We start from the raw sequence: 27,347 nt of genomic DNA, 5'->3' as shown, positions 1-27,347 counted from the left end.
GGCAGTCGGATGGGGATTTCTTCTCGTATTTCTTTTTTGGAACCATGCTAGTTCTTTACATTTTTGTAGCCTTTCCCTTTTGGTTGTTTTTTGGTTATTCTTTCCATTTACATTATTGTGGTTGTGTAAATTGTTTTCTTGGTTCTGCTTACTTTGTTCTATGTGGGGTTATGCAGATCTAACAATAATATTCTATTGTGCAGCTAGGTGGCTCAGTAGATAAGAGTGCTTGGCCTAGGGTCAGGAAGATCCAAGTTTAAATCTGGCCTCAGACACTAGCTGTGTGACATTGGTCAAGTCACTTAACCCTGTTTTCTTATCTGTAAAATTAGTTGGAGAAAGAAATGGCCAATCATTCCAGTATCTTTGACAAGAAAACCCCAAATGGGGTTACAGAGTCAGACGTGACTGAAACAACTGAACAACAACAAAATATTCCATTACATTCATGTATCACAAATTGTTTAGCCATTCTCAAATCAGTGGACATCTACCTTAATTCCAATTCTTTGTTACCACAAAATTACTGCTATAAATATTATGCTGCATATGAGTACTTTCTTCTTACCAATGGTCTTATTGGAGTATAAACCTAATAGAAGAATTTCTGAGCCAAAGGGATGGATATTTCAGTCACTTTTTAATTTCAGATTGCTTTCCGAAATGGTTATACTTATTCATAGCTGCACCAACTATGCATTTGTGTGCCTCTCCTCCCTTACAACAGCCCCTATTCCACTCTTTTGGAAGATTAGCAGTTCTAATATCTTAGAGTTGCAAATTCCTTGAGTTGTTAAGTGACTTACTCAGGGACAAAGCCAGTATGTACCAGCAGTACTTAAGCTCAGGTTTTCCTCACTCCAACTCAGAGGCTGCTTCTCTATCCGGGATTATGCAGAGAATAGAGCTCTGGGCCTGGAGTTGGGAAGACCTGAGTTCATATATGACCTCAGATACTTTACTAGCTGTGTAACCCTGGGTAGGTCACTTAATATCTGTTTGCCTCAGTTTCTTCATCTCTAAAATGAGGATAATAATATAGCACCTGCCTCCTAGGGTAGTTGTGAAAATCAAATGAAATAATAATTGTAAATCACTTAACACAATGCCTCACATATAGTAAGCACGATATAAATGTTTATTTTTACTTCATGCTGTCTCTAATTATTGGGATTATAGAGTTTTATTATCAGGTTTCGTAATAACAGTAGATAACATATAAAGGATGTTATTTATCAACATCAATAAGTATTAAGTCCCTATTCTGCCATGCACTGTGCTAAGGCACAATTCCTCTGTGATTATCTGCCTGCCTATTTATCTGTTTTATTTTTTTCTCATACCAGTGTGGAAACCTATGATCTTATTAATTTGAGAGTTTAGGTGAAATATATATTGTTGATATTTTTCTCGGAGCTTCTTCCATTTATTTTCTTGATCCTTTCTTCATTGTATTCACTTCATTGTTTCTTCATTGGTACTGGCTTCTTTCATTATCATAGTCTTGTCATTAAAATTATATACAGAACTTATAAGTGGAATTTAGGCTCTGTCAGTTAGAGTATGTACTACTGTAGTCACCATTAATTCTTGTTGCTAAAATTATTAGAAGAATATTTTCCTTACATTTTTAGACTTTGCTTTGCATTTTCAGCTACTATAGTACTTGACTAGTATGTAACTAAGATAAGGTTCGAATGCTTTTTCTTCAGTAGAAGAGCTACAAAGTAAGAACTAAGACCCAGATTGCAATTTGATTGTTTGTATATGATTTAAAATGCCTTAATTGTTAAGAGATTTACTTTTTAAATTTTGCCTTTCTTTCTTTTAGTGTAAACCAGAATATAAGGTACCTGGACTTTATGTTATTGATTCCATTGTACGACAATCTCGACATCAGTTCGGTCAAGAAAAGGATGTGTTTGCACCCAGATTTAGTAATAACATCATTAGCACTTTTCAGAATTTATATCGTTGTCCTGGTGATGACAAGGTATGCTATTATTGTTTTTAGGGGATTTCTTATCCATAGGGATTCTTAATTTGGGTTATCCCTCTTCTGAGAAGTTAATGGGTAAATTTGACTGGGTTCAGGAACTTGGATGGGGGGAAAATACATCTTTATTTTGATTAACTTGTAACAGAAATTTAGCATTTCCTTCCATTGTGAATGTAGGCAGCAAGCCACAGTAGTATTCTGCTTCATGAGACTATCAGAAGGGTCACTAACACAGAAAATGTTAAGAACCCTTGAACTAGATTATTATAAAATATATACATTAAACAGAATAGTGACCATCTTTGGTCAAGGCACATAACCATTTTATTTATAAAGATTTGGTTTTTGAAGTGTTTTGTCATAATATTTACTTACCCAAATGGTTATTCAGACAACTCCCTTTTTTCAAGTACTTCACTTAAAAGTTAAAGTATCAATTAGGTACAGCCTTTTTTGAGTTTTGCCTCTTTTGAATTGTTTCATGTCTTAGGGTAAGATTGTAATGTTTTTCTTTAACAATTTAATTTTTTAGTGTAGGCACCATGATGAGGTGTAAATAGCATTGAATTTGGAATTAAAAGACATGAGTTCAAAAATTTTACTTGTTAATACTAAACATATTCTTGTATTATTGGGTGATACTAAATTATAACCTGTTCTTAACTGGTTAGACTCTTTGAAGTATATACAAGATTATCAACATATGGAGGAAAATAAAATGTAATACTGAAGTTGAACTAAAAATACAATTAAGTACTCTCTAAATATTACATGTATATAGTGATTTCAGGTTTACAAAAGACTTTGCTTATAGTAACCCTGTCAAATAGGTAATACAAATAGTATTATCCCTATTTTACGTATGAGCATCAAAATCCTTGGAGGTATTTGATAGTTGCTACAAGATTCTGAGAAAGGTAGGGAGTGCTTTGGTTAGAATGATATTTGAAAATAATTTTTGTTGCAGTATGAAAAAAAATCTTCAAGATAAAGTTTTTATCATGAGACAACAGTTGTGATTGAGGGTAAGCAGCTAAAAACCGGGCTGAGCTGAGACAAGTCTTAAAGGAACCAGTGGGTATGAGAACTTCACTATAGTCAATAAATCCAAAATAAGTAGTATCCTGGGCAGTAGTATCAGGAACTGAAATAAAGAGATTAGTCTCAAGGGGTTAATACTACAGAAAAAGAGGTCAGAATTTAGGCAAGAAATTTGAGTAAGCCATCAATCAGTAAGAAAGAATTTAAGATGGAGGCATTGGAATTTCATAGGCTTAAAACTTTTCTTTGTTTTCTGTAAAGGATGAACCAATTCTAGTTATGACCAGATCAGGTTGATCTAGGTACAAGAAAATAGTAATACCTGTTTAGAATGGAGTTACGAGGATGTCAGTAGGACAAAGCCAGGGCAGTTCTTAACAGAGACTTAAGTCAGGGCTTAGACCACAGTTGTGGAAATGGGAATGAGGAAGAAGGTATGACTCAGGAATAGCAAGTTTGTTCCAAGGACTTAGTCTATGGGAGGATTAAAAGTTTAGATATGTTTATTCCAATACAGTCTTATTATATAATATATGCATTTGTTTTTTAAGGGTTATGTGTGGTCTGATGAAGAAAAATCATTATTAATCATTAATAAGAATTAACGAACCGTGGGCAAATGGGATGTGAAAGAACTGTGTATATATAGAGAAGTCAAAAATGACATGAAGCAACACTAAAAGAATGACAGTGATGGTGATAACGGAAAGGAAGGATAATGGAAGAGATGGTGATAATGGAAGGGATAATAAAGGAAGATGTATGGACATGTTTAATAATAGTTTTTTGTATGGCATCTAATTATAGATGTTCGCTAGAGAGTGAGATGGGAATAAAAAGTATTTCCAGAGACATAAATCCAGCTGTCTTTTGCAGAGAAGTTTCTGGTAAATCTGAGGATAAAAGGAGAAAACACTCGGGTTAAACCCAAGGATTACCTTAATTTCAAAGCAAGGGGAAGAGGAAGCAGTCAGAAAATGTTACAGAGAGAGAGAGAGAGAAGAACAATATTCTTAAACTGAGACTATATATGGGAACAAGATGGAAAAAAAATGGTAAACTTAAAAATAAAGATAAAATCATTGGATTTTGCTGAACCTGACTGTGTGGAAGAGTTTGGTCATGAATCAGGGGAGATAATGTATTAGAATCTCTTAAGAATTTTTTCCAAGTTTTAATTGTTGATTCAAAGATATGTGAGGGCCATCATGTGTTACTCAAATACCTGGACAGAGCTATTATGTCTCCTTTAAGACTTTTCTTCTCAACGATTCCTTGCTCCTTCAAATGATCCTCATATAACATAATATTAAGGTACTTCACCATCCTGGCTGCTTTTTTCTAGACTCTCTCTAGATTAAAATTACGCTTCCAAAAATGTTGTGCCCACAATGCTCCAGATGAGGTCCAACTAAGGCTTACTTAGTACATCATAGTTATTCCTTTTCTAATACTGAACATTATGTCTCTTTCAGTGCAGCCTAAGATCAGATTTGTGGGGTAGGGGAAGGTGTTAGAGGATTGCCTTATCACACCTTTGACTCATATTGTACCTACAGTCCTCTAAAACTTCTATTTTATTTTTTCAGAACAAAGGTCATCTAGCCAAGGTTTCCCCTTTTTTGTACTGTTGTTCTGAACCTAAGTATAAAACTTTACATTTATCAGTATGAAATTTCATTTCAAGAGTATCAGCTCAATGTTCTAACTTTTGAGACCTTTTAGATCCTGATTCTGTCATCTAGTATATTCTCCCTCCTATCCTTCTGTCATCTACAGTATTTATAAGGATACCATCTGTGCTTTTTATCCATCGTTAGTAAAAATGATAAACGGTACATGTTCATGTACACTCCCTTCCACTGGAGACTTCCTTTAAAGTTAACACTCTATCATTAATGACTAATCCTTGGATTTGGAATTCAACCAGTTTTGAGTCCATCCTAAACTGTTCTTTATCCTAACTTGTTTACAAGAATAGCATGAGACTTTGTCAAAATTCTTTGCTAAAAGAGTCAGCTGTATCTATACCATTGACTCTCTGTGAACACTTTCTTTTTGTATATGTTTATTAACCATCCCTTTAATAGTACATTCTAGAATTTGGCCAGTCCATAGTTTACAAGCTCTTTCTCTTCCCCTTTTGAAACTCACATGGTATTTGCCCTTCTCCTGTTTATTCCCTCTTTGAGCAGTGATACAACCTGTGCTAATTTTCGGTTTTTGACATATTTGATTTGGGCTTGGTGACTTGAATCCGTGAGGGGCATGTAGGTGTTATATTATTATATCAACTCCATAGTAGCCATTTTCACTGTCATTTGGAATCCATTCTCTTTTGCATAGAAAGCAGGAACAAAACAAAAGTTCTGCTCTCTCTGTATTGTTCTCATTGTCCTTTCCATCCCAAGCCATGAGGTGCCTTTAGTTGTTCCTACTCTTGGTCTATTTTAAGATGGCAGGACTTTGAAAGTGATAGTTCTACCATACTCCAATCTGATCAGACCGTATCTGGAGTATTGTGTTCCATTTCGTGTGCCACATTTTAGGAATCAATAAATAAACATTTATTAAACATGTGCTTTACACCAGGTGCACAGTTTATAAATGCAAAGAATGAAATAATCCCTACTCTTCAAGAGTTTATATTCAAACAAGGGAGGCAACAGGTACATATATTATAAGCATACAAATAAAGAGAATATAGATAAATGCAAAGTAATTTGGGAGGAAGGCGCTATTTATTTCTCGGTGCATTAAGTAAAGGTTTCATATAAAAAGTGGTGCTAGAACTGTGTCTTGAAGGAAGAAAGGGACTCTGTGAAGTGGAAGTGAGGAAAGAGAATATTCTAGGTGTGATGAAAGGAAAGAAGGAAATCTGGAAGAGATTTGGGTTGTTGGGAAAAGATAATGAGCTTTTTGGGGGGCATGTGGCATTTGAGGTGCTTCTGGGACATCCAGTTTGAAATGTTCAGTAGGCATTGGTGTTGTAAGACTGAAGCCCAAGACACATAATAATGAAACCTATGAAAGCCAGTGGTTGCCAACAGAGAGTGTATGTAGAAAGGACATTAATAACTTCAAGAGTGAGCATGATGGTAAAGAACTTCAGAAGGATTGGTCTATATGAAGATTGTTTAAAGTAACTACAGATACGTGTCCTAGAGAAGAGCAAATTTGGAAGCAGGGTGTGTATTACAGCTGTGTTCTAATTTTTGAGGGGCTATCTTGTAAAAGATAAGAATCATTCTTGGTGCCCAAAAGCTGAAATAGGACTAAAGAGTGGAAGTTATAAAATGGCACATTTACAGATAACTAGCTCTTTTCAAAAGTAGAATGGACTGCCTCAGGATAGATAGAGTTCTTCACTAACCATCTTAAAGTGAAGATTGACCACTTTTTCTGAGTGCTATACAGATTCTTCAAGAACTGGTTGGACTAAATATCTGAGCTCCTTTCCAAATCTGAGATTCTGCTATACGTTTAGCACTTTGAGGGAAAGCTTAATTAAGACATGGTTACTGGCCATTGTCTTTTAGGTAAATTTGGGTAAGCACAAAGGCAGAGTTAAGGTACCTTCCAAAGTTTCTTCTATACCAATAACTTAGGCACTGGGAGAATATGATTTGTCTTATAAAGTATTTAATAGATAAATGCAAAAGCTACTTTAAATAAAGACAACAGTCTGCCATGTTTTTATATTGTTCAAGATAAATGCTGCAAAACTATTTTTCCATAAGTAAAAGATTAATAGATTAGCATGATTATGATGAAGTTTCTAAATTTAAATTATTATTTTTTTTTCCTGTCCCAGAGTAAAATAGTCAGGGTTCTAAACTTATGGCAGAAGAATAATGTGTTTAAGAGTGAAATCATTCAGCCTCTTCTTGATATGGCAGCAGGAATTCCACCACCAGTTGTCACACCTGTTTTGCCAAGTACTGCAGCTTCCATGAGCAACAATACCCCAGGTATTTTGTGAAATTATTTGTCTATTATGGATTTTAAAATAAACTTTTACTTATACACCCTGTTTTCAGGTGCTTATTCATTGGTAATATAATAGTTTGTTGTCTACTGGAGAATTCATCGCAATAGAATATAATTGGGAGGAAAAATTATATTTTTAAGAGATGACACTTTAAAAATAAAACATGGGAAAATGGATAAGGTAGAAAATTTTCTATCTTTTTATGGTCTAAATGAGAAAGTTCTTGTAATTTACTAAATTTTGGGGAACACTTTCATAGATAAAATTAAATAATAAAATATAAAAATAATAAAAAATAATAATATTTAAAGGTTCATCTTGTACGTCTCATTAGGTTTTCCTTAATGTAGGAATTAAATGTATTTTTAAATTGTAGTGTGTAAATTGAAAGTTAATAAAGCAAATGCTGTTTTAAACACATTACAGGTACTTTTAGGAGCCCTGAGAAAGATACATCAGTGAATAAAGTATGTTAATAAAATAATTGTGCCAAATTCATTTATTTTATAAGTCTAGGTGTTTGCATATTTTTTCTAATTATGTGATGGTCTTATAAGTTAAAGTATGGATATAGTAAAAACCTATTAAGCATATATATTTTAAGATTAATTCCTGTTCATATGAAACTTTTTTTAAAAGGAACTCCTGTGACACCTGTTACTCCAGCCAATGTGGTACAAGGTTTGCCTGACCCTTGGGTATCTCAGATAGCAAATACAGATACACTAGCTGCTGTGGCACAGATTTTGCAGAGTCCTCAAGGCCAGCAGGTTAGTATTTTTTAGCTTGGTATACAAAAATGAACACAAAGGATACTTAGTGATGTTAAATGTCTTAAAGTATAAACTGCAAGGGTCTCATTGTTTATGTATATAATAATCATTTTCATTACTGTTACTGTAGAGTTGAGGATATAGAAAATAATAGAGATAATTATGGGAGGTGTTAAGTTTTTTAAAAATGTTTTTCTTTCAAGACTTTATTAATATGTAAATATGCCCCCATTTAGTCATTTATATTTTGTTCTTTACATGCTCCTCTATGTGAGTATTGCTGCTGTCAGTGCAAATCTCAAAACCTTGTTATTCTGTGTGACTAATACATACCCTCCTGTGAATCCTCCAGAAGGGATCCACCGAGCATGCTATAGCTACTCTCTAGATCTCTTCACATTGGAGCATGCAGATTGGCCATTGTTACACCATTCCTCATCTTTTCCCATGATCTGCTCACCTCCTTTTCTGTTCATCTACTAGGCTTTTCCTCTATTATTTCTCTCTGCTTAATGCGATGATATTGTTATAGCCTTTAATCATCCTTCTTTGTAAGATTTTAAAAATAAGTTTATATTCTGTACCTGTATTACCCTGATTGTCATCTCTCCATGTGGCAAAGATAAGTAATTTTCTGGTTTGCACAGTGTCTGGCCTTTTTTGTTGTTTTTGTTGTTGTTTCTTTATTTTTGTGATTGATTTATCTTGGTTAGATTTATCCAGAAAATTGTGATAGTTTTTGTCAATGTTTATTCCTTTATCTATTTTCCATTTATTTTTTGGTGTCAGTATCTCATTTAAATAGGTCTGCCTGGAGTTGTTTTAATTGCATACCATATCTTTTATTCCAGTTTGGTAGTAAATTTTTATTTTTTTTGTAAGTCAGTAGTCTTACTGAATTAGATTTGAGTCACACTGATAATTAGGCATTTCCTATCTGTTAAGAAATCAGTTAATTTTTTTTGTGGTCAATTTTACATACTTCTGAATGTAAATAATTGTATTTTTATAAGGTGCTTTCATATATATTTTCTTGTTTCTACCAAACCATCCCTGTGCAGTAAACAACCTCAGATGATGTTTTTTCCACTTTATAGCTAAGGAAACTGGAGACCTAAAGAGTTCAATAACAGAACTAAAACTAGAATTCTATTCTCATCCTCAATCCAACCAATTCTTCACTCCTCCTCCAATCTCTTCCCTTGTATGCTGCCTCTCTGAAATATAAGGCTGGCATGCAAAAATAAATTTCATCCCAGCCCGTTATGACTTTATAGGTTTTCTAATACTGTCATATTAATGTCGTTTTACTTCGTTTATGAACTAGTATGATAGCTCCCCTTAAGTTCATGGTGTGTGCTTGAGTGATAAATGGATCCTATTTTAATAGTAACTTCAGTAATAGTGCCTTGTACACTGTATGTATGGATCTTTTTCATTGTCTTTACTGCCACTCTAGTCCATGCCCTCACCACATCACTGTATAATTGCAAAATTCTGCTAATCAATTTACCTTCCCAGTCTTTGCTCTCCAATCTATTCTGTGCCCAGCAGCAAATTTAGTCTCCCCCAAATAATAGGTCTCTGCACGTTCTTAGCTCCTCTAAAAACCTTCAAGAGCTCCCTACTGATCCCATATCATCCAGAATACAAAGTTTTTCATAATCTGACCCTTTATCTTTATCCTTCAGCCTTATCTCTACAAAATATACCCTTCATTTCATGAGTCAATGTATTCTGTCTTAGTTTTCTGTAACATCATAATCTTTCAGGATAACCTTTGATGTGTGTCTCTCAATGTATTAGAGTGTGCCGTCCTTAAGAGCAAGGGTTTTCTTTCTTTTATTGGTACTCCCAGTGCTTTGCACATAGTAAGCATTTGATGAATGTCTTATCATTCATTTATTCATTTTATAAATCTTAGCAGCATTCACAACTACATTGTGATGTTCAAGGACAAGAGATTGTATGTCTTTGTCCTTAGCAACTAGTATAATTTCCTATACATCCTATCAAATTTGTTCTTTGGTAGATGATTAAAAGACTAAAGATTTCACTTTCATTGTATCAGCATTTAGCCATCTTAGATAAACTAAATTGATTTTAACTTTTGCTTTGAATAAGCTATGATTTACTATTAAAAAGTAAATTTTCATTAAAGGTATATTAATTTCTATATCAATAGTAAAATTCTTGCCAGTATTTTTTATGTTGAATGGTGGACATTTTTGCAGTTTATACTTTAAGATTAGGTCTCAATTGTTCATTCAGCTTTTAATTTAACTATGAAATATGCTAAACACTTAAGGTTAGGATGTTTAAAAAAAAGGTGAAAGTTTTGCTTTTAATTTTTTGGCTGGTATCACTGCCTTTGTTTTTTTATGTTTCTATATTTTCAAGCTCACCTGCTAAAAAAGGCCCTTTAAATCGAAACTTTCCTTAATGCCAGAGAAGACAGGTGCTAGACAGTAATTTTATGAAGTAGGAATGGAAACTTAGGTATCTACTTTACATACTCCAAGTTGATATAAAGTTGGGGTAAAGATCAAAATGGTTAGGGTGAAGTGGAAGGAAGGGCAATGAAGAAATCAGTTAACTTTTTTTTTGTCCTCTTTTGATTTATCAGGATATGACTTCGTTGATTTAGTTTGAGATGTGTATTCTCAAAGAAATATGTTCCTTTTAGATATGTACAAATTTAGGTACTTAGTTCATTAATTCAAAAATTCTTTAATGTCAGAGAGCCTGAATTCTATTGCCAACTTTACCACCTGCTGCTTATGTGACCTTTGACAAGTCACTTAATATCCTAATCTGTAAAAATGAGGAGATTCTACTTTATGATTTCTGAGGTTTCAACCCCAAATATATGATGAATATAGGTACTTCTTCCAGGGATGCCTTTGCCTTTCTTTGCCTTTTTAGATTACTGTACCCACTAACTTTCTGATGTTAATATTTCCCTGAAATTATCCTTGTCCACAGACAAGATGGAAAGTCTTTTGGGCTAATATTTAAAATTTTTCCAACTTGATAGGGCCTTCGAAACTTAAGAGTGCATTGGCATTGCCATGATGTGACACTGAAGTAGGATTTTTTCATTGGATATTTATCTGGATGTGTTTAGTCATATAAAGATCCATATTTCTCAGATATATCAATTAATTTTGCATTATGTTCCTATTTCCTTCTCTTTACTATATATTATGTATTCTATTCAATATTTAGTAACTACCTGTTGAATGCAGGATATTGCGTTAAGTGCTAGGGATACATGGACAAATGATTTCTGCCTTCAAGAAGTTTGTACTTTACTGGGGAAGGGAATTGTTAAAAATCTGTATCAAAAGATGACAATATATTTTGACACTGACGATATATTTTGAAGTGGGAAATAAGATTTTTTAGAGCTCTTCAAGGGCTGGCAAAGGAAGATATTGTGTAGGAGCTTGTACCTAAGCTGAACTTCAAGAGATGTTAGATATTCTAAGAACAAAAGCAAAGAGAGAATATATTTTGGGTATGGGGGAAAGGGGAAATGGAATATCCAATTTAAGACCAGCTTTGTTTGGCTGGAACATTGAATGCACAAAGGGATATAATCAAGTCAAGTCAGCAAGCATTTATTAAGCATCTACTATGTGCCAGACATTCTTCCAAAGGCTGGGGAATACAAAGAAAGAACCCCTCCCCCCAAAGAAACCAGTCCTTCCTCTTAGGGGACTCACAATCTAATGGGGGACACAGCATTTAAACAGCTATGTCCAAACAAGATATATACAGCATAAACTAGGATAGAAACTAAATCTGAATGAGGGCCACATTGAGGGTGCTTTTAAATAGTAATAATTTAGGAAGGGGGGTGATCAAATCTTTGTCTTGTAAATATTAATCTGGCAGTTGTGTAGAAGAGAGATTGACTTGGAGAGTGACATAAAGTAATAAGATCTATTAGGAGGCTATTGCAGTAGTCCAGGCAACAAATGACAAGGGCTTCAGCTAGGATTGTGGAAATAAAGGGTTGGAGATAAGAGAGAGTGATTGATTTGAAGTAGTATCATAAACATAAAGAGATCATAAATTCCATCTCTCTTTTTATTTTTTTTAATTAAATTAGGATTTTTTTATTTTTAGTTTACAACACTCAGTTCTGCATGATTTTGAGTTCCAGATTTTCTTCCTCCCCCTCCCTCCCCCCCCAGACGGCATGGAATCCGATATATCTTCTGCATGTAATTTTGCATTAAACTTACCTACACAATAGTCAAGTTGTAAATTAGAATTATGACCAATGGAATGAATCATGAGAAAGAAGAAACAAAAACAAAAGAGAAAAAAAAACAAGTAAAAAAAAGGAGAGCAAACAGTTTGCCTCAATCTGCATTCAGACGCCATAGTTCTTTCTCTGGATGTAGCCAGCTCTCTTCCTCATGAGTCCTTTGGAGCTGTCTTTGAGCCTTGTATTGCTGAGAAGAGCCAAGTCTATCAGGGTTAGTCGTCACAGAATCAATGTATCTGTGGTCGTGTACAATGTTCTCCTGGTTTTGCTCCACTCAGCGTTATATCATGTAAGTTTTTCCAGGTTATTATGAAGTCCATATTTTCCTCATTTCTTTTTTATTTTTTAATTAAGATTTTTTTAGTTTTAGTTTATAACACTCAGTTCCACATGATTTTGAGTTCCAGATTTTCTTCCTCCCCTCTCCCCCAAGACGGCATGGCATCCGATATATCTTCTACATATAACTTCACATTAAACTTACTTACATAGTAGTCAAGTTGTAAAGAAAAATTATAACCAATGGAATGAATCATGAGAAAGAAGAAACAAAAACAAAAACAACAAAAGAGGAGAAAAAAAAACAAAAGAAGTTAAAAAAAAAGAGCAAATAGTTTGCCTCAATCTGCATTCAGACTCCATAATTCTTTCTCTGGATGTAGATGGCTCTCTCCATCATGAGTCCTTTGGAGTTGTCTTTGAGCCTTGTATTGCTGAGAAGAGCCAAGTCTATCAGGGTTAGTCATCACAGAATCAACCTATCTGTGGTTGTATATAATTTTCTCCTGGTTCTGCTCCTCTCACTCAGCATTGTAGAATGTAGGTTTTTCTAGGTTATTATGAAGTCTGTATCTTCCCCATTTCTTATAGCACAGTAGTATTCCATTACATTCATATACCACAACTTGTTCAGCCATTCCCCAAGGCATCCCCTTGATTTTCAATTCTTTGCTATTACAAAAAGAGATGCTACAAATATTTTTGTACAAACGGGTCCTTTTCCCACTCGTGTGATCTTTTTGGGATACAGCCCTAGAAGTGCTATTGCTGGGTGAAAGGGTATCAACATTTTTATAGCTCTTTGGGCATAGTAAACTCCATCTCTCTTATTGTGAAGTTTACACACTAATTACCGAGAATTGTATCTACCTAGACCAGTGTCATATCTTCCTGACTCCACGTGCCCTATCCCTTTATATCATGCTTCCTCTCATAGCATGTTGTGGAAGTAGAATCCATAAGGTTAAGATCAGATGATAAGGCTGAAGAAAGGTAACCAGCCTGGGTGGCTAGAAGGATGATATGGCTTCAAAAGAAGTAACAGTGTTAGAGGAGGATTGCTTGAGAGATGAGTCATCTTTTGGACATTTAAATTTGAAGTGCCAACAGGACAACCAGGTGATATCCTAGAGGATATATTATACATCACAGTTGGTGATGCAAAACTGAAGTTCAGAAGAGAGATTAGGGCTGAATGTATAGATTTGCCAGTAAAACAGTGTAAAAACCTCTGAGAGTTTATAAAGATCAACAAGCAGGGAAGGGCTTAGTTAGTGAGGTTGGATAAGGATGATGATTTTCAGTATGGGGCACTGAAATAGTTGTCACACAAGTAGAAAATAAAGCAAGGGAACAGTGCCATAGATGCTGAAAGGAGAGTCTTATAAAAGAGGGTAACTGACAGTGTCAGAACAAACAGAGGACTGAGACTGAGAAAAGACAAACTGTCATAAATGGCTGAGAAGTGAGTAAAAGGAGTATAGATTCTGTCTCATAGTTTGTGTGTGAAAGGGAAATATAGAATGATGATTTGAATACATGGCAGGGTCAAGTGACGTTTTATTATGAGATATACATGTGTAGGTTCTCAGTATAAGGATTTAGAGAAGTCATTTGGGATAACGAGAGATAAAGGAGATTGGAAATGATAAAAGGGACAAGCTGTTAGAGGAGATTGGAGCGAATGGCAATCGAGTGGAGTTGGTAACTTCCCCATGGCATAGATAATTGAATGTGATCTACTGGCATTTTTGGAAGTTGGGGATGTTTTTATTAAAAATTCCATCTTGTTTTTGTTTCTTTACTCAATTGTTTTTCTCTTTCCCCAGCTTCAACAATTAATACAGACACTACAGATTCAACAACAGAAACCACAGCCTTCACTACTTCAAGCACTGGATGCTGGTCTTGTCGTTCAGTTGCAAGCTTTAACAGCACAACTTACAGCTGCAGCTGCAGCAGCCAATACTCTCAATCCACTAGAACAAGGAGTCTCTTTTAATAAGGTCTACATTAAAGCAATAAATTTGATTTATTTTATGTTGCCTTTCAGTTAAAATCCTGCTTGATGATAAAATGTTTTGGTGTCTGTTGAAGCTTATTTGATTAGTTATTAAAATGAGAACCATGTTAGAGTATTTTACATGTGCTTTGGATTTAAGAGCAGATTCCTTTTTTATTAGTGGTTTTTTGGACTTAAAGTGTAGAAAATATTTGTATACTTCAAAGTGAAGCTTTTTAAAGTATTTTTTCTAAAAGAAAGTAAAAACAGTAAGTACTCCTCTGACTCAGACTTATTTCTTGAAATGTGTTCTTACTAATAGGAACTAATATAATTAATCATAATTTTAACATCTACTCTTTCATTTACTTAAAATTGACTAATATGTTAGAATATAAAAGTAGAATGGAACATACCTGTGTACTTACTGCACTGTAGTTAATTTGAGATCTAGGTATAAAATATATTCTAAGATTTTAATAATAGCTCATGATTATATAGCTCTTTAACATTTATAAAATACTTTCCCCACAGTAATTTTGCAAAGTAGGGTTATAAGTGGTATTCCTATCTTACAGATTAGGAAATGAAGGCCCATTTTAGGGAAGTGAGTTCATAACAACAGTTCAAGTCAGGATTTGAACTCAGGTTTCCTGACTATCAATTACTTTCTGTTATGCTATACTGCTTCTCTTAACAATAACTCTTTTACAATGTGCCAGAAATTATTAGGGTGATATAGTGTACTTCAGGATTTTTGCAAATGCCTTTTTTATGTAATTCATCTTTTATTTTTATTAAAAAATAAATGTTCATTCTATGGTTTCTACAAGAAAATTTTACTGTTTTGTTCCATGTCTGATTTTTCCTGAAGTAATCAGCTATTTGACTCACTTTACAAGTATTTATATTTTGTACACAGATTGCTTCTTTAAATTACATAAGATCTGAAAATACTAGCAGTGATAGAATCAACTTCTTTTGGTCATCTGATTCCTGAATTAATATTTTTAATTGGCCATTTTATTTTTTAAAAGGCATGAAACTTGATATATCATTTTAATCTTAAAGTCTACATTAGCATGAAGCCCATTGACCTAATAATTTTTTCCCTCCCTTAGAAGTTGATGGATAGATTTGATTTTGGAGAAGATTCTGAGCGAAGTGAAGAACCTAAAAAGGAAACTCCATCTTCCCAGCTGTAAGTATTACATTATTCTTTTTAATTTTGAGCAAAATTGTTTCCGATAAAATATGTTTCAATTTTAGGTAGTCTAACATTTTGTCACTTGAACTGGTTGAAAATAAATGTTTTCTGAATTAAATTGAATTGGTAGGCCAGGGGAGCTGTTTAGCTTCAAGCTGAGGAATTTCAGCCTTACTAAATCTTGGGACAAGTGACTGTGTATCTATGCTACTTTGATTCTTTGTAAGGGCTTAAAGACTTAGTCAAGATCTCTTCAAGAACTGTGATGAACATCAACGCCAAAAGAGAGCAATACATCATTTACCTGCCAGATTAGAGTCTTTAAAATATAAAACTGTTGTAAGACCATTTTGAACTATGGGAAAAGCTTTCTTAACTGTGATGTCAACAGTAGGATACCTCCCAGACAATATACTCAGAATACAATAGCATTCAAGAAGTAGGAAGAGGGGAATTTTTAAAAGATGAGTTTTATGTTTTTAGTTAGAGTAGAAGAGGATCTTGCAAGTCAGTTTGTCCACCTTCCCCTCACAGGGAAAAACTTATTCGGCATCTTTTGACAGATTGACCTCCAGCAACAGCCCATTCTGCACTTGTACATTTTATGTACATATTTATTACATATGTACATTTTGTTATTAGAAATTTCTTTATGTCAAGCTGGACTGTTTATTGGTTTTAGTTTTCCGTTTTACTGAAACATAGAACTAGTTTTGATAGACCTTCAGATACTTTGACAGCTGTCATGTCTCATAGTCCTTTTGTCTTCTAGGCTATACGTATTCAATTTTATTATCTGTTCCCTGTGTGACTTTTTGATATTCTCTCAACATTATTATTACCTTTTTCTTGGCACGTTATAATTTAATAATCGTCTTAGTGACCCAGTGTTTACTGATCATGGCATATTATAGTGGAACTTGAATTGGACACTGAATGCTTCTATTAATTAGCTTAAGATTACAGTAACTTTTTTTTGATCAGCTTCCACTGTTAGCTCATAATAAAACTTTTGGTCAGTTGAAGTCATGAGCTAGGTCTACTGTCCAGAAGACTTACTCATTATAGCCCAAGTTCTGTCACCATTTTTGCAAAGCTTTAATACATCAAATATTACTGTAAGCACAATCATAGAATTTTTCTAGATGTAGAAGTTTCTCAGAATTTAACAGTAATACATGAAAATAACAATTCAGAATCCTATTAATTAGAGTTCTATTCATGAAAAAAGTTTCCCCTTAGATTTCAGACTAATGAACCCATCTATAGGGCAGATGTTCACTGAATCGAATATTTCCTTTTTTAAAATTAGAAATCCAATTGAAGTAGAATTTATTGTCACATTGTTTTTGCTTCCTTTTTCTTTTTAGCCCTCATGTTGCAGATTCTGTAAACAACTCAATTTTTCATCAGTTAGCAGAACAACTACAACAACAAAATCTTGAGCATCTTCGACAGCAGCTTCTAGAACAGCAGCAACCTCAAAAGGTATATAACCCCATCTTGTGGTACTTAAGAGTTATTACTTCCTCTCTACAAAAAAATTGACTTCACACATTGTAACTTAATTTTGGATAAAGGATTATACATGAGCTTTTTGGCATGTTTCCTTATCAGTTTACCAATTTTTTTGGCAGAGGCAGGGAGGAATGAGTCCCAGAGCTTTATTTCAGTGATCTAAAGAATGTCCTATGAGGGAACTCAAGGGAGAGAGGTCCTGGGGCATTGAGATAAGTGACTTGCCCATAGCCACGTAGGCAGTATACATCAAAGGCAGAACTCTTAAGGCCAGCTCTCTGCCCGTACTATTTCATTCTACTTCTTTATTAGTTTATCCCTTCCCAAAATGTAGAGGATCGGTCTCCAACATTCTGAGACATTCTCAGAATGCTTAATCTATTCTGGTAACTGTTTAAAAGACACTTTGACGTAACCAGAATTCACTCAAGCTAACAAAGGAATCTTTTCTAAGAGGCATGCTGCAGTCTAATGTTTTGAATTCATTTCTATGCATTTTAGCAGCAGTGGAAAGAATAAAAATAATTTGTATTAGTATTATTACTTTAGAGTTTTTGAAAGACTCACATTTGAATGATTTTCTCATTTGGAGGGGAAAAGGCAAGCAGAGGTGTCCAAATTAATTACTACTTTCTGTCTTCTCAACCCAGTCACCTTAACAACTTAGGTGAAAAATCAGTCAAACCAGAATTGATTGCTACTTTCCAGGCACTTTGGGATGGGGGGGAGGGCGGGGTTGAAATCCAAAGAGTTCTTGTCATCTAGTGGCAAAAACAACATGTTCAAAAACCAGCTACATTTAAGATACGTACACATTTATCCCAAGGAGATCTTTGGCAAAAAGAAAGGTTCTATAAACTCCAAAATAGAGCAGCAGTTTTTGTGGTAACAAAAACTGGAAACAAAGTTGATAATCCATCAAATTGGGAAATGGCGAAACAAATTGTGGTATAAACATGTAATATTACTGCACTAAATATGTTACTGTACTAAAAGAAATAACGAGCATGTTGAATAATATAGACAGAAGAGAAAAAATATATACCTACCAATAGAAAATGAAGTAAACAGTCAGGAAAACAGTGTATAAAATGATTATGATGTTGGAAGTGTAAAGAACAATCACAGAACAGTTGGAATTCAAAGTTCTGAAATTACAAAGATCAATTTTGGATCCAAAGGTGAAGTGTGCACCCCTATTCCTTGTACTGCTCCCTCTGCTCTTATACAAAGTTTGAGGTGCTCGGGTATAAAACATTGCATTTAATCTGATTTTTTTTTTTAAGGATCCTATTATGAAGGATGTCTCTTAGGGAAGGGGAGGAATGCAAAGAGACTTGAATGATATGAGTGAGGTCAAAACAAAAGATTTTAGGAAAAGTCATTTTGAAAAAAAGATATTTAGAGAAGAGATAGAAGGCCACCTAAGAGGGGAAAGTACTAGTGGCCAGAATAATTGATAAAAGTCTCTTGTTGTAGGTGACACTTGAGAAAAGTCACAGAGGAAGTCAAATATTCTAAGAGCCACAAATGAGGTGCCTTCTAGGCATGGTGCATGACTAATGCAAAACTGGATCATAGAATACAGGAGGGGGAGAATGTCTAGTGAGACTTGAAAAGTTTGGGACCAGGTTGTATAGGGCTTTAAAACTAAATAGGAATTTATGTCTAATTCTGGAGACAATTGGCAGTGATTGGAATTAAGTAGGAGGATGACACAGATTAGGTTTGTACTTGAGGAAAAACACTTTTGGCATAGAGGAGAGACTTGGGCAGGAAGACAGTTAGGATGCTGTTGCAATAATCTAGGCAAATCCAGAAGAGTCCCTGCCCTCAAGGAGCTTACATTCTAATGGCAGACTGAATTAAAGTGGTGACTGTGAGTAGAAAGAAAGAAGTTGGGTTCAAGAGATATTAGGTTGGTAAAAATAGCAACATTTGGCAACTAGTTAGATATGATGAGTTAAAGGAGAGTGAGGATTTAAAGATAATGCCAGGATTATGGATCTGGGAGACTTGAAGATTGCTAATGCCTTTGCTCAAAATAGGGACATTTGGAAGAAGGTTGACGAGAGATGAAGTAGGGGGGAGAGCGAAGGGGAGAATGAGTTCTGTTTTGAATGTGCTGAATTTGAAATTTATTTGGGAGATCCACTTTGAAATGTCCAGTAGTTTATTGGTAACATATGGGAAGGGCTAGATTTTTAGAATTTGTAATTCATCTTCATAAAGGTGCTTAATTAAACCAGTGGACACTAATGAGGTCACCAAGAGAGAACCCCAAGAAAAAAGAGTAGGGGACGCAGCCAGAGCTGTGTGATGAATCAGATCTAATCTAGTAGCAAACCTGTATGCTTCCCAAATGGACTGAACAACAGCTCATGACAATGCAGCTGCCACTTGCAGGAGAGTGGCGCACCACCATCATCAATGCCAATGCTCCCACCATAATGAACCCTTATGAGGTTAAAGAAAAATTTATAAGGACCTGGAGATGCTTGTTATCAATGTACTAAAAGAGGACAAGCTTCTAATTCTGGGTGACTTTAACACCAGAGTAGGCACAGACTACCAGACATGGAACTGGAAACAGCAACAGCAGTGGACACTTACTACTGAAGACTTGTACATCTCATGGCATCATCACCAGTGCTGTTGTCTGTTTCCCTAAACAGAACAAAACTGCATGGATGCACCCTAACAACAAGCACTGCATTTAGAAGTCTGCATCATTATAAGAAGAGACAGGATGTGAGAGTGATGAAGGAGATATGTGGCACAGAGTGCTAGATTGATCATAGACTTACCCTCTCCAAGCTAAACATTCACATTAAACAAAAGCACTGACTCCATGGCAGGATGACTGTCAAGAGACTGTCAACAATTTAGAGGGATTTACCCTGCATGAACAGTTTTTTGCTGACCTGGAGGGAAAACTGAGCAAATACACAGTTAGCAATAGTGGAACAGAAAAGGAGTGGGCAGCTTTCAGAGATTTGGATACCGCATCACATTTGTTTATCTGAACCAAAACACTCACAGACATCAGAACTGGTTTGATGAAAATGATGGCGTGAAATTCAGAAGCTGCTAAACAAAGAATGAGAACTCCACAGGGTTTCCCAGCAGGATCATTTGTATATCTTTAAGAAGGCAGCATTTAACTCCATCAAAAGTAAAGTATAAGTGAAACTTAGAGTTTCAGAAGACAGGTGAGATTCAGTTTTAAGCTGATAATAATCTAAAGCACTTCTACAGTGCCCTGAAGACTATTTATGGGCCAGAGATCTTTGGTGCATCTCTGCTACTCAGCACTGACGGAGCCACACTGATCCATGGTGTTCATAATAGACTGTCATTAACCAATACTGAAACCATTGACCATATAACCCAGGTTGAAGTCAGTCCCTCTCTGGCTGAACTTCCAAATAAAGAAGTAGTATTGAATGCCATTAGGCTCCTCTCATATGGCAAAACACTGGTGCTGATCCCATTCTAGCGGATACCTACAAGGCAGGGGGTCTACTACTCATAGAAGCTGACTGAAACCTTCCAGGTTATATGGCAAGAAGAAGCTATCTCCCAGGAGATAAGGATACCTCCATTGTCTGTCTCTAGAAAGGAAAAGTTCACAGGATTTTCTGTGACAATCTCAGGGTGGGGGGTGGGGGGAAGTCTCTCTCTTAGTCATTGCTGGCAAGATTTTTGCCAGGAATCCTCCTTAATTGACTGATCTTCACTTGTAAGATAGTCATCTACCTGAGAGCCAGTATGACTTCAGAAAGGGCTGGGGAATGGTTGACATGGTGCTTGCTGCCCACCAACTCTAGGAGAAATGCCAGGAGCAGAACAGAGAATGTTGTATATAACATTCATCAGCCTGACCAAGGCCTTTGATACTGTCATTCATGGGGGCTTGTGGAAGATGATGGCAAAATCTGATTGCCCAAAGTTCATCAGTTTTGTATACCAGTTCCATGACGGCATGCTTACACAAATTCTGGATAAAGGATGATGCTCTCACTCTTTCCCAGTCACCAATGGAGCAAAGTGGGGCAGTGTCCTTGCTTCCTTGTTTTTTAGCATGATGTTTTCTGTGATGTCTTCAGATGCTTTCAAAAAGGATGAAAAGGGCATCAGGGTCAACTACTGAACTGATGGTATTTAACTTGAAAAGGCCACAAGCCAAGACTAAAGTGAAGGGAGAGTTGGTGCATGACTTTTTGTTGGTGCAGATGATTGTGCACTCAATGCAGCCTCTGAGGCTGAGATGCAACAGAGTATGGATCAGTTCTCTGCCACTTATGTTAATTTTGGCCTGACAATCAACATCAGAGGTTTTCCAGCAGCCATCACTGTACAATCCATATGTGGAACCATTAGTTATAGCAAATGGAGAAGTTTTTAATGCTGTGGATAAGTTCACTACCTTGATAGCATCCTTTCCAGGTATGTACATGAAGATGATGAAGTTGATACACTCGTTGTCAGAACTAGCTCAGTGATTATGTGATTCTGAAAGAAAGTGTGGGAGAGAAGAGATATTAGACTGCCTGAAGGACAAACTGAAGGAAGGTCTATAGAGCCATTGTGTTGACTTCATTGTTGTATGTCTGTGAAACCTGTATAGTTTATCTGCTTCCATTTGAATTGTCTTAGGAAGATTCTGAAGATTACCTGGCAAGATAAGGTACTAGACACTGAGGTCTTCTTTTGAGCTGAACTGCCAGGCAATCAAACTCTACCACAAAGAGCACACCTCTGATGGACTGGCCGCTTTGTTCAAATGCCAAATGTACGTTTGCCTAAAACAGAGGTTTCCAAACATATTTGGCCTACTGCCCCCTTTTAAAAAAACTGCTCAGCACCCCTGAGCTTCGGTTAGGTTAACTCTTATTTTTATCCAACACCCTCTAGTTGCACCCGAGGCTACTACCATCTCCCCGGATTGTTCCAGTGCCCCCTAGGGGGCAGTATCACCCACTTGGGAACCTATGCATCTAAAAGACTATTTTATGGAGAACTCACACAAAGTTCAGAAGGAGCAATACAAGAACACTCTTAAGTTCTCTTAGAAGAACTTTGGAATTGATGGTGAGATGTGAGAGACAGTGGAACAGGACCTCCCAGCATGGTGTGATTATATCAAAGAAGGTGCTGTGCTTAGTGAACAAAGCAGAATTTCAGTAGCTCAAAGGAAACATGAGATGGAAAAATCTAGAGACATCTCTATCCCAAATGTTCAAATGGACTACTTGTGCCCAGCCTGTGGTAGAATCACCCAAGCTCATTGTGGACTGATCAGCCATAGTCAAACACACTGTACCTTGATCCTGACATAGGGGTACTATTGGTCCTCTTTGAGTACAAAGGATGAACAACATCATCTGTGACCTTGGGCACTGAAACTCTGAGAGGCTCAGTTTCTTTATCTGAAAAGTGGGAGGTAGAGTTTAGACTGCACAAGGCCTGCAGCACTCCTAAGTTCTACCCGAACCACATTAAATTATTATTGGGAAATAGTTAACAAAAATACAATGAAACATGAATAATATTGCATTTAAACCTCAAATCAATATGCAGCTCCTAGGGATCCTTATGTATGGATTAGTGGCCACCGTTTCTTTTTTTTTTTAACAAGAGAATTTTTTTTTTATTTATTTAACATATTTAGTTTTCAGCATTGATTTTCACAAGAGTTTGAATTACAAATTTTCTCCCCATTTCTACCCTCCCCCCACTCCAAGATGGCATATATTCTGGTTGCCCTGTTCCCCAGTCAGCCTTCCCTTCTGTCACCCCACTCCCCTCCCATCCCCTTTTCCCTTCCTTTCTTGTAGGGCAAGATAAATTTCTATGCCCCATTGCCTGTGTATCTTATTTTCTAGTTGCATGTAAAAACATTTTTGTTTGTTTTTGAACATCTGTTTTTAAAACTTTGAGTTCCAAATTCTCTCCCCTCTTCCCTTCCCACCCACCCTCCCTAAGAAGTCAAGCAATTCAACATAGGCCACATGCATATCATTATGTATAACCCTTCCACAATACTCATGTTGTGAAAGACTTACTATATTTTGCTCCTTCCCAACCCATCTCCCTTTATTAAATTTTCTCCCTTGACCCTGTCCCCTTTCGAAAGTGTTTGTTTTTGACTACCTCCACCCCCATCAGCCCTCCCCTCCATCATCCCCCCCATTTTTTTTTTATCTTCTTCCCTCTTCTTTCTTGTGGGGTAAGATTCCCAATTGGGTATGTATGGTATTCCCTCCTTAGGCCAAATCTGATGAGAGCAATGTTCACTCATTCCCCCCTCACCTGCCCTCTCCCCTCCTCCCACAGAACTGCTTCCTCTTGTGGCCACCGTTTCTATTTGAGTTTGACATCACTGGACTAGATGATCTCTGAGGTTCCTTCCCGCTCTTAAATTTATGATCATCCTGCTTTCCATTCCCACAGACCTACATACATTCACACCTACCCACAGATAGTTTCCTGCTTCTGTGCACGTCGTTCCTTATATCTGGAATGCCTAAGGAATTTTTTCTTAACTCTTCAAAACTCAACTAAAAATGTTACCTCCTCTAGGAACCCTCCCTCATTAGCCTAGTTAGTGATGACCTCTCTTCTTGGACCTCAGACACTATTTTGCTTCAACTTCTGCTGCCAGTGCTTCATCCACGGATGTACTGGTAAATATTTAACAACCAGCTTTCCAAAAACACACAATATACTTTATAGTTTAATCTTTATTATTAACAGTTTTCTTAAGTCTAGACAATCAACAAAAAGTATACAATCAGCAAAACAACCAACTCCTGATTTGTAGACTCTGTCTCTTTCAGAGGTGTAAATGATCACACTGAAACTTTAATAATCAACCCTTGTGTGCCTTTGCGAGCTGGCTCCAGTACACCCCTGACCTCACCACTTCTACCTTTCTTCAAGGTTACTATTGTGTCAGTTTTGTGTATATTTTATATGTGTATGTTGTTTCATCTATTAGAATTAAATCCATCGAAGGCAGGTACTGTTTGGTTTTTATCCTTTTATCCCTAGTGCCAAACATAGTACCTGGTACTTAGACCTTTAATAAATGCTTGCTAAATCATACTGATTAATGTACAAAGGGAGATTTAGCTTGAAGAAGCGAAGACTTCAGGGTACTTGATTGCAGTTTTCAGTTGTTTGAAGAACTGTCATATATAATCAGTCAGTAAGTATTTATTAAACACCTGTCAAGCACCTATACAAGGTATTGTGGGATTAGATTTATGCTCAAGGGCTCCAAAGGGCAGAACTAGGAGCAGTGAAGTGGATATTATAGAGGCTAATTTCAGGTCTATTGTAAACTTTCCAACAATTAGAGCTACTCAAAAGTGCATTGTGCTCCCTTGGGAAATAATGGCTTCCCATCACTGGTGGTTCTCAAATATATGCTGATTGCTGACTTGTCAGTGATGTTATGGACAGAATTGATTAGAGAATTTCATAGAGCCCTTTCACTCTGCTTCCCCCCTTGTCCCCCCGCACCCCCTCCCCCCCCCCAAAAAAAACCACACACCACAAAAAAACACTGGGCCTAGAGTCAGGGTCAGAAAGAACTAAATTCAAATCCAGCATCTGACACTAGCTATGTGTCCCTGGGTAAGTCATTTCATCTTTGTGTTCTTGTTTTCCCACTTGTAAAATGGGGATACCTACCTTTCAGATTGTTGGAAAGATCTAATGAGATATTTGCAAAGTGCTTAGCACAGCAACTAGCACATAAGAGTAACTTAATAAATGTTTGTTTCCTTCCTATTTAATCTATTTTATGGCATTAGGTACACTGGAATACATAAGGAATATGTCAAATTGGGCTATGATGACGTTTTCTGCTATGTACTTTTTCCATAGGTAACCACTCAAGAGAATCCAGAAAGTACATTTGGTTCAGAGCACTCTGCATCACCATCACAAGGAAGTAGCCAACAGCAGTTCCTTGAACCTGAGACAAACTTGGATGATTCTATAGATATTCAGCAACAGGTAAAACGTAATTTATAGGTCTAGGATTTCTACTATAAATTATACTTAAAAAATGCTGCCATTTTTATAGTATACTTTTAAAGGTAACTTAAAAGAGTAAGTGTTGAAATGCTCTGATAAGTATTTCTTAAAGCTATTCTCTTTGGCATAAAATTTGTTTTGAATGTTGTCAGGATGTTTTCTTTTGCTGACTTTTTTGTTCTTTTCTGTGTCAAGGATATGGAGTTAGATGAAGGTCAAGATGTCGCTGAAGAAGAGATCTTTGAGCAAGAAGAAAAGAAAGTGCCTATTCGCTCTAGATCAAGAACACATTCAAGATCTCGTTCAAGGTTTTTCAATCCTTAATCTTTAGAAATGGATATTTGTGCTTTAAGTGTAGTCTTTGTTATTTTACCCAAGATTTAAGGATGTTACAGATTTTCAGTTCCTTCAGAATTAAGTAAAATGATGCAGTTATGCAGAACTTTGAAACTGACTTGTATAACATTTTCTGCTACTCAAAAGTACTTTCATGAAAGTATATTTAAGGATTTTTTAAGTCAGTCTATTGATTATATCATGTCACAGAGCATTGTGTGACTTGGGATATTACCTGATTTTGCATAATTATACTGTTAGCTATGACCAATAGGGGATATAAGGAATTATTTATGAGGGCAGCTAGGTGGCACAGTTGATAAAATGTTGAGCCTGGAGTCAAGAAGACTTATCTTTCTGAGTTCAAATCTGACCTCAGATACTTAATTACTGTGTGACCCTGGGTAAGCCCTTAACCCTGTTTGCCTCAGTTTCATCATCTATAAAATGAGCTTTAGGAGAAGGAAATGGCAAGCCACTCTAGTATCTTTGCCACGAAAACCTCAGATGGAGCCATAAATAGTCAAACACGGCAGACACGACTGAAAAGCAACTGAACTTATTTGCGAAGTAGTGATATTTAGCCATCAGAACTACATTTGCCTTGCAAGCTTAAAAGTTTAAAAAGATAAGTAACCACTGGGACTTTTCGTGCTAATAAGATGTTATTTTAGGTCTCTGAGAAACAGTGTTGGTCCATTAGATTCAAAGAATTTTGAGCCAGGATGAATTTTACCAGTCTTCTAGTCTGCTTTGCTGAGTTTATGGATAAACAGTGATGAACTTCAGATTCATGTCCTCTGACCCCTAATCTGGTGTCTTAATAGTTGCCACATGCAGTGATAGCTTTGTCATCATTCCTGCTTCGCTATCCCCCATGTCAACAGTGTTATCTTACCAAGAAAGCTGTAGTGGAAGAGACACAGAAAAGGTGAAGAGCTTCCTCAGATAGCATGTTTCACTTCCCCCACCCTCCCTACCTCATGAAAACACAGTTTTGGGGTCTGTGGATATACAGACTGGCTGAGCAAAGTTAGGAGAAATTATGGATCTTGACATACAGATTTCATAATGAGATCTTTTGAGACTCATCTGTAATAGAAAAAGTACAAGGACTATGGCAGTAGGTAGTCCTGCTGCCCCTTTCTCCTGAAATCTGAGCCCCTTCCAAAATAACTTTCTTATAAGGTATCTAAAACATAATATGTGTGCATTTTTTAATAGATCACCAAGAAAACGAAGGTCCAGGTCACGGTCTGGTTCTCGAAAGCGCAAACACAGAAAGCGATCACGCTCACGGTCAAGAGAAAGAAAAAGAAAATCTTCCCGCTCCTACTCTAGTGAAAGAAGAGCTAGGGAAAGGGAGAAAGAGAGACAGAAAAAAGGATTGCCTCCAATCCGATCTAAAACATTAAGTGGTAAGTATCATCTACTCATATGTTCCTAAGTCCTTTACCTTTAGGGAATACTAGAGAAGTTCTTTTCCACTGTGAATCCTGTTACTGAGTATTCATTTGAATGATAATTTGTGGAAAGAAAAGTATAAGTGTAGTAGAAAAAGAGAAAGTAGTAAGCAGTCCCCTGCAAGAACTTATTTTACTTCCCAAGTCATTAGGATTAAATGAAGAAACATGGCTTTTTAACATCTTTTCTGCCATTTGCAGTTGATTTCCTAGTGTTGCATAGTTTCTATTAAAATTAATAAATGCAATTTAGAAAACAGTTATAAGTCACAACACAGTAATATTATGCCTAGTCAGAAAGAATTTTAGTATATGTTTTCAATTTATATTTCTTTTCTCAGCAGTGATCTTTAATAAAAAAAAATTTCCTTTTTCACAAATATAACCATATTACACATACAGATTTGAAT

The 27,347-nt window shown here is 36.0% G+C and overlaps 1 protein-coding gene across 4 annotated transcripts in view; it reads left to right on the top strand.

Annotated features, from left to right (window-relative positions):
* SCAF8 (SR-related CTD associated factor 8) overlaps positions 1 to 27,347 on the top strand; it is a 271,710-nt gene that overhangs the window by 46,040 nt on the left and 198,323 nt on the right. For 3 of the 4 annotated variants that reach the window (XR_005010872.1, XM_036766917.1, XM_036766919.1), the window contains 9 exons: positions 1,832 to 1,993; positions 6,855 to 7,011; positions 7,671 to 7,801; positions 14,192 to 14,368; positions 15,486 to 15,565; positions 16,942 to 17,059; positions 24,986 to 25,117; positions 25,334 to 25,446; positions 26,699 to 26,892. Coding sequence is in view for 3 of the 4 variants with exons in the window: in XM_036766917.1 (XP_036622812.1) it covers positions 1,832 to 1,993; positions 6,855 to 7,011; positions 7,671 to 7,801; positions 14,192 to 14,368; positions 15,486 to 15,565; positions 16,942 to 17,059; positions 24,986 to 25,117; positions 25,334 to 25,446; positions 26,699 to 26,892 (1,264 nt within the window). In the remaining variant the exon portion in view is untranslated. The remainder of the gene's footprint in view (positions 1 to 1,831; positions 1,994 to 6,854; positions 7,012 to 7,670; positions 7,802 to 14,191; positions 14,369 to 15,485; positions 15,566 to 16,941; positions 17,060 to 24,985; positions 25,118 to 25,333; positions 25,447 to 26,698; positions 26,893 to 27,347) is intronic. The other variant, XM_036766918.1, reaches the window with a different exon arrangement.

The sequence above is a fragment of the Trichosurus vulpecula genome, chromosome 7 (assembly GCF_011100635.1).
Source record: "Trichosurus vulpecula isolate mTriVul1 chromosome 7, mTriVul1.pri, whole genome shotgun sequence".
NCBI lineage: Eukaryota > Metazoa > Chordata > Mammalia > Diprotodontia > Phalangeridae > Trichosurus > Trichosurus vulpecula.
The sequence above is the reverse complement of the archived record's forward strand: the minus strand, read 5'-3'. Positions and strand labels throughout refer to the sequence as shown.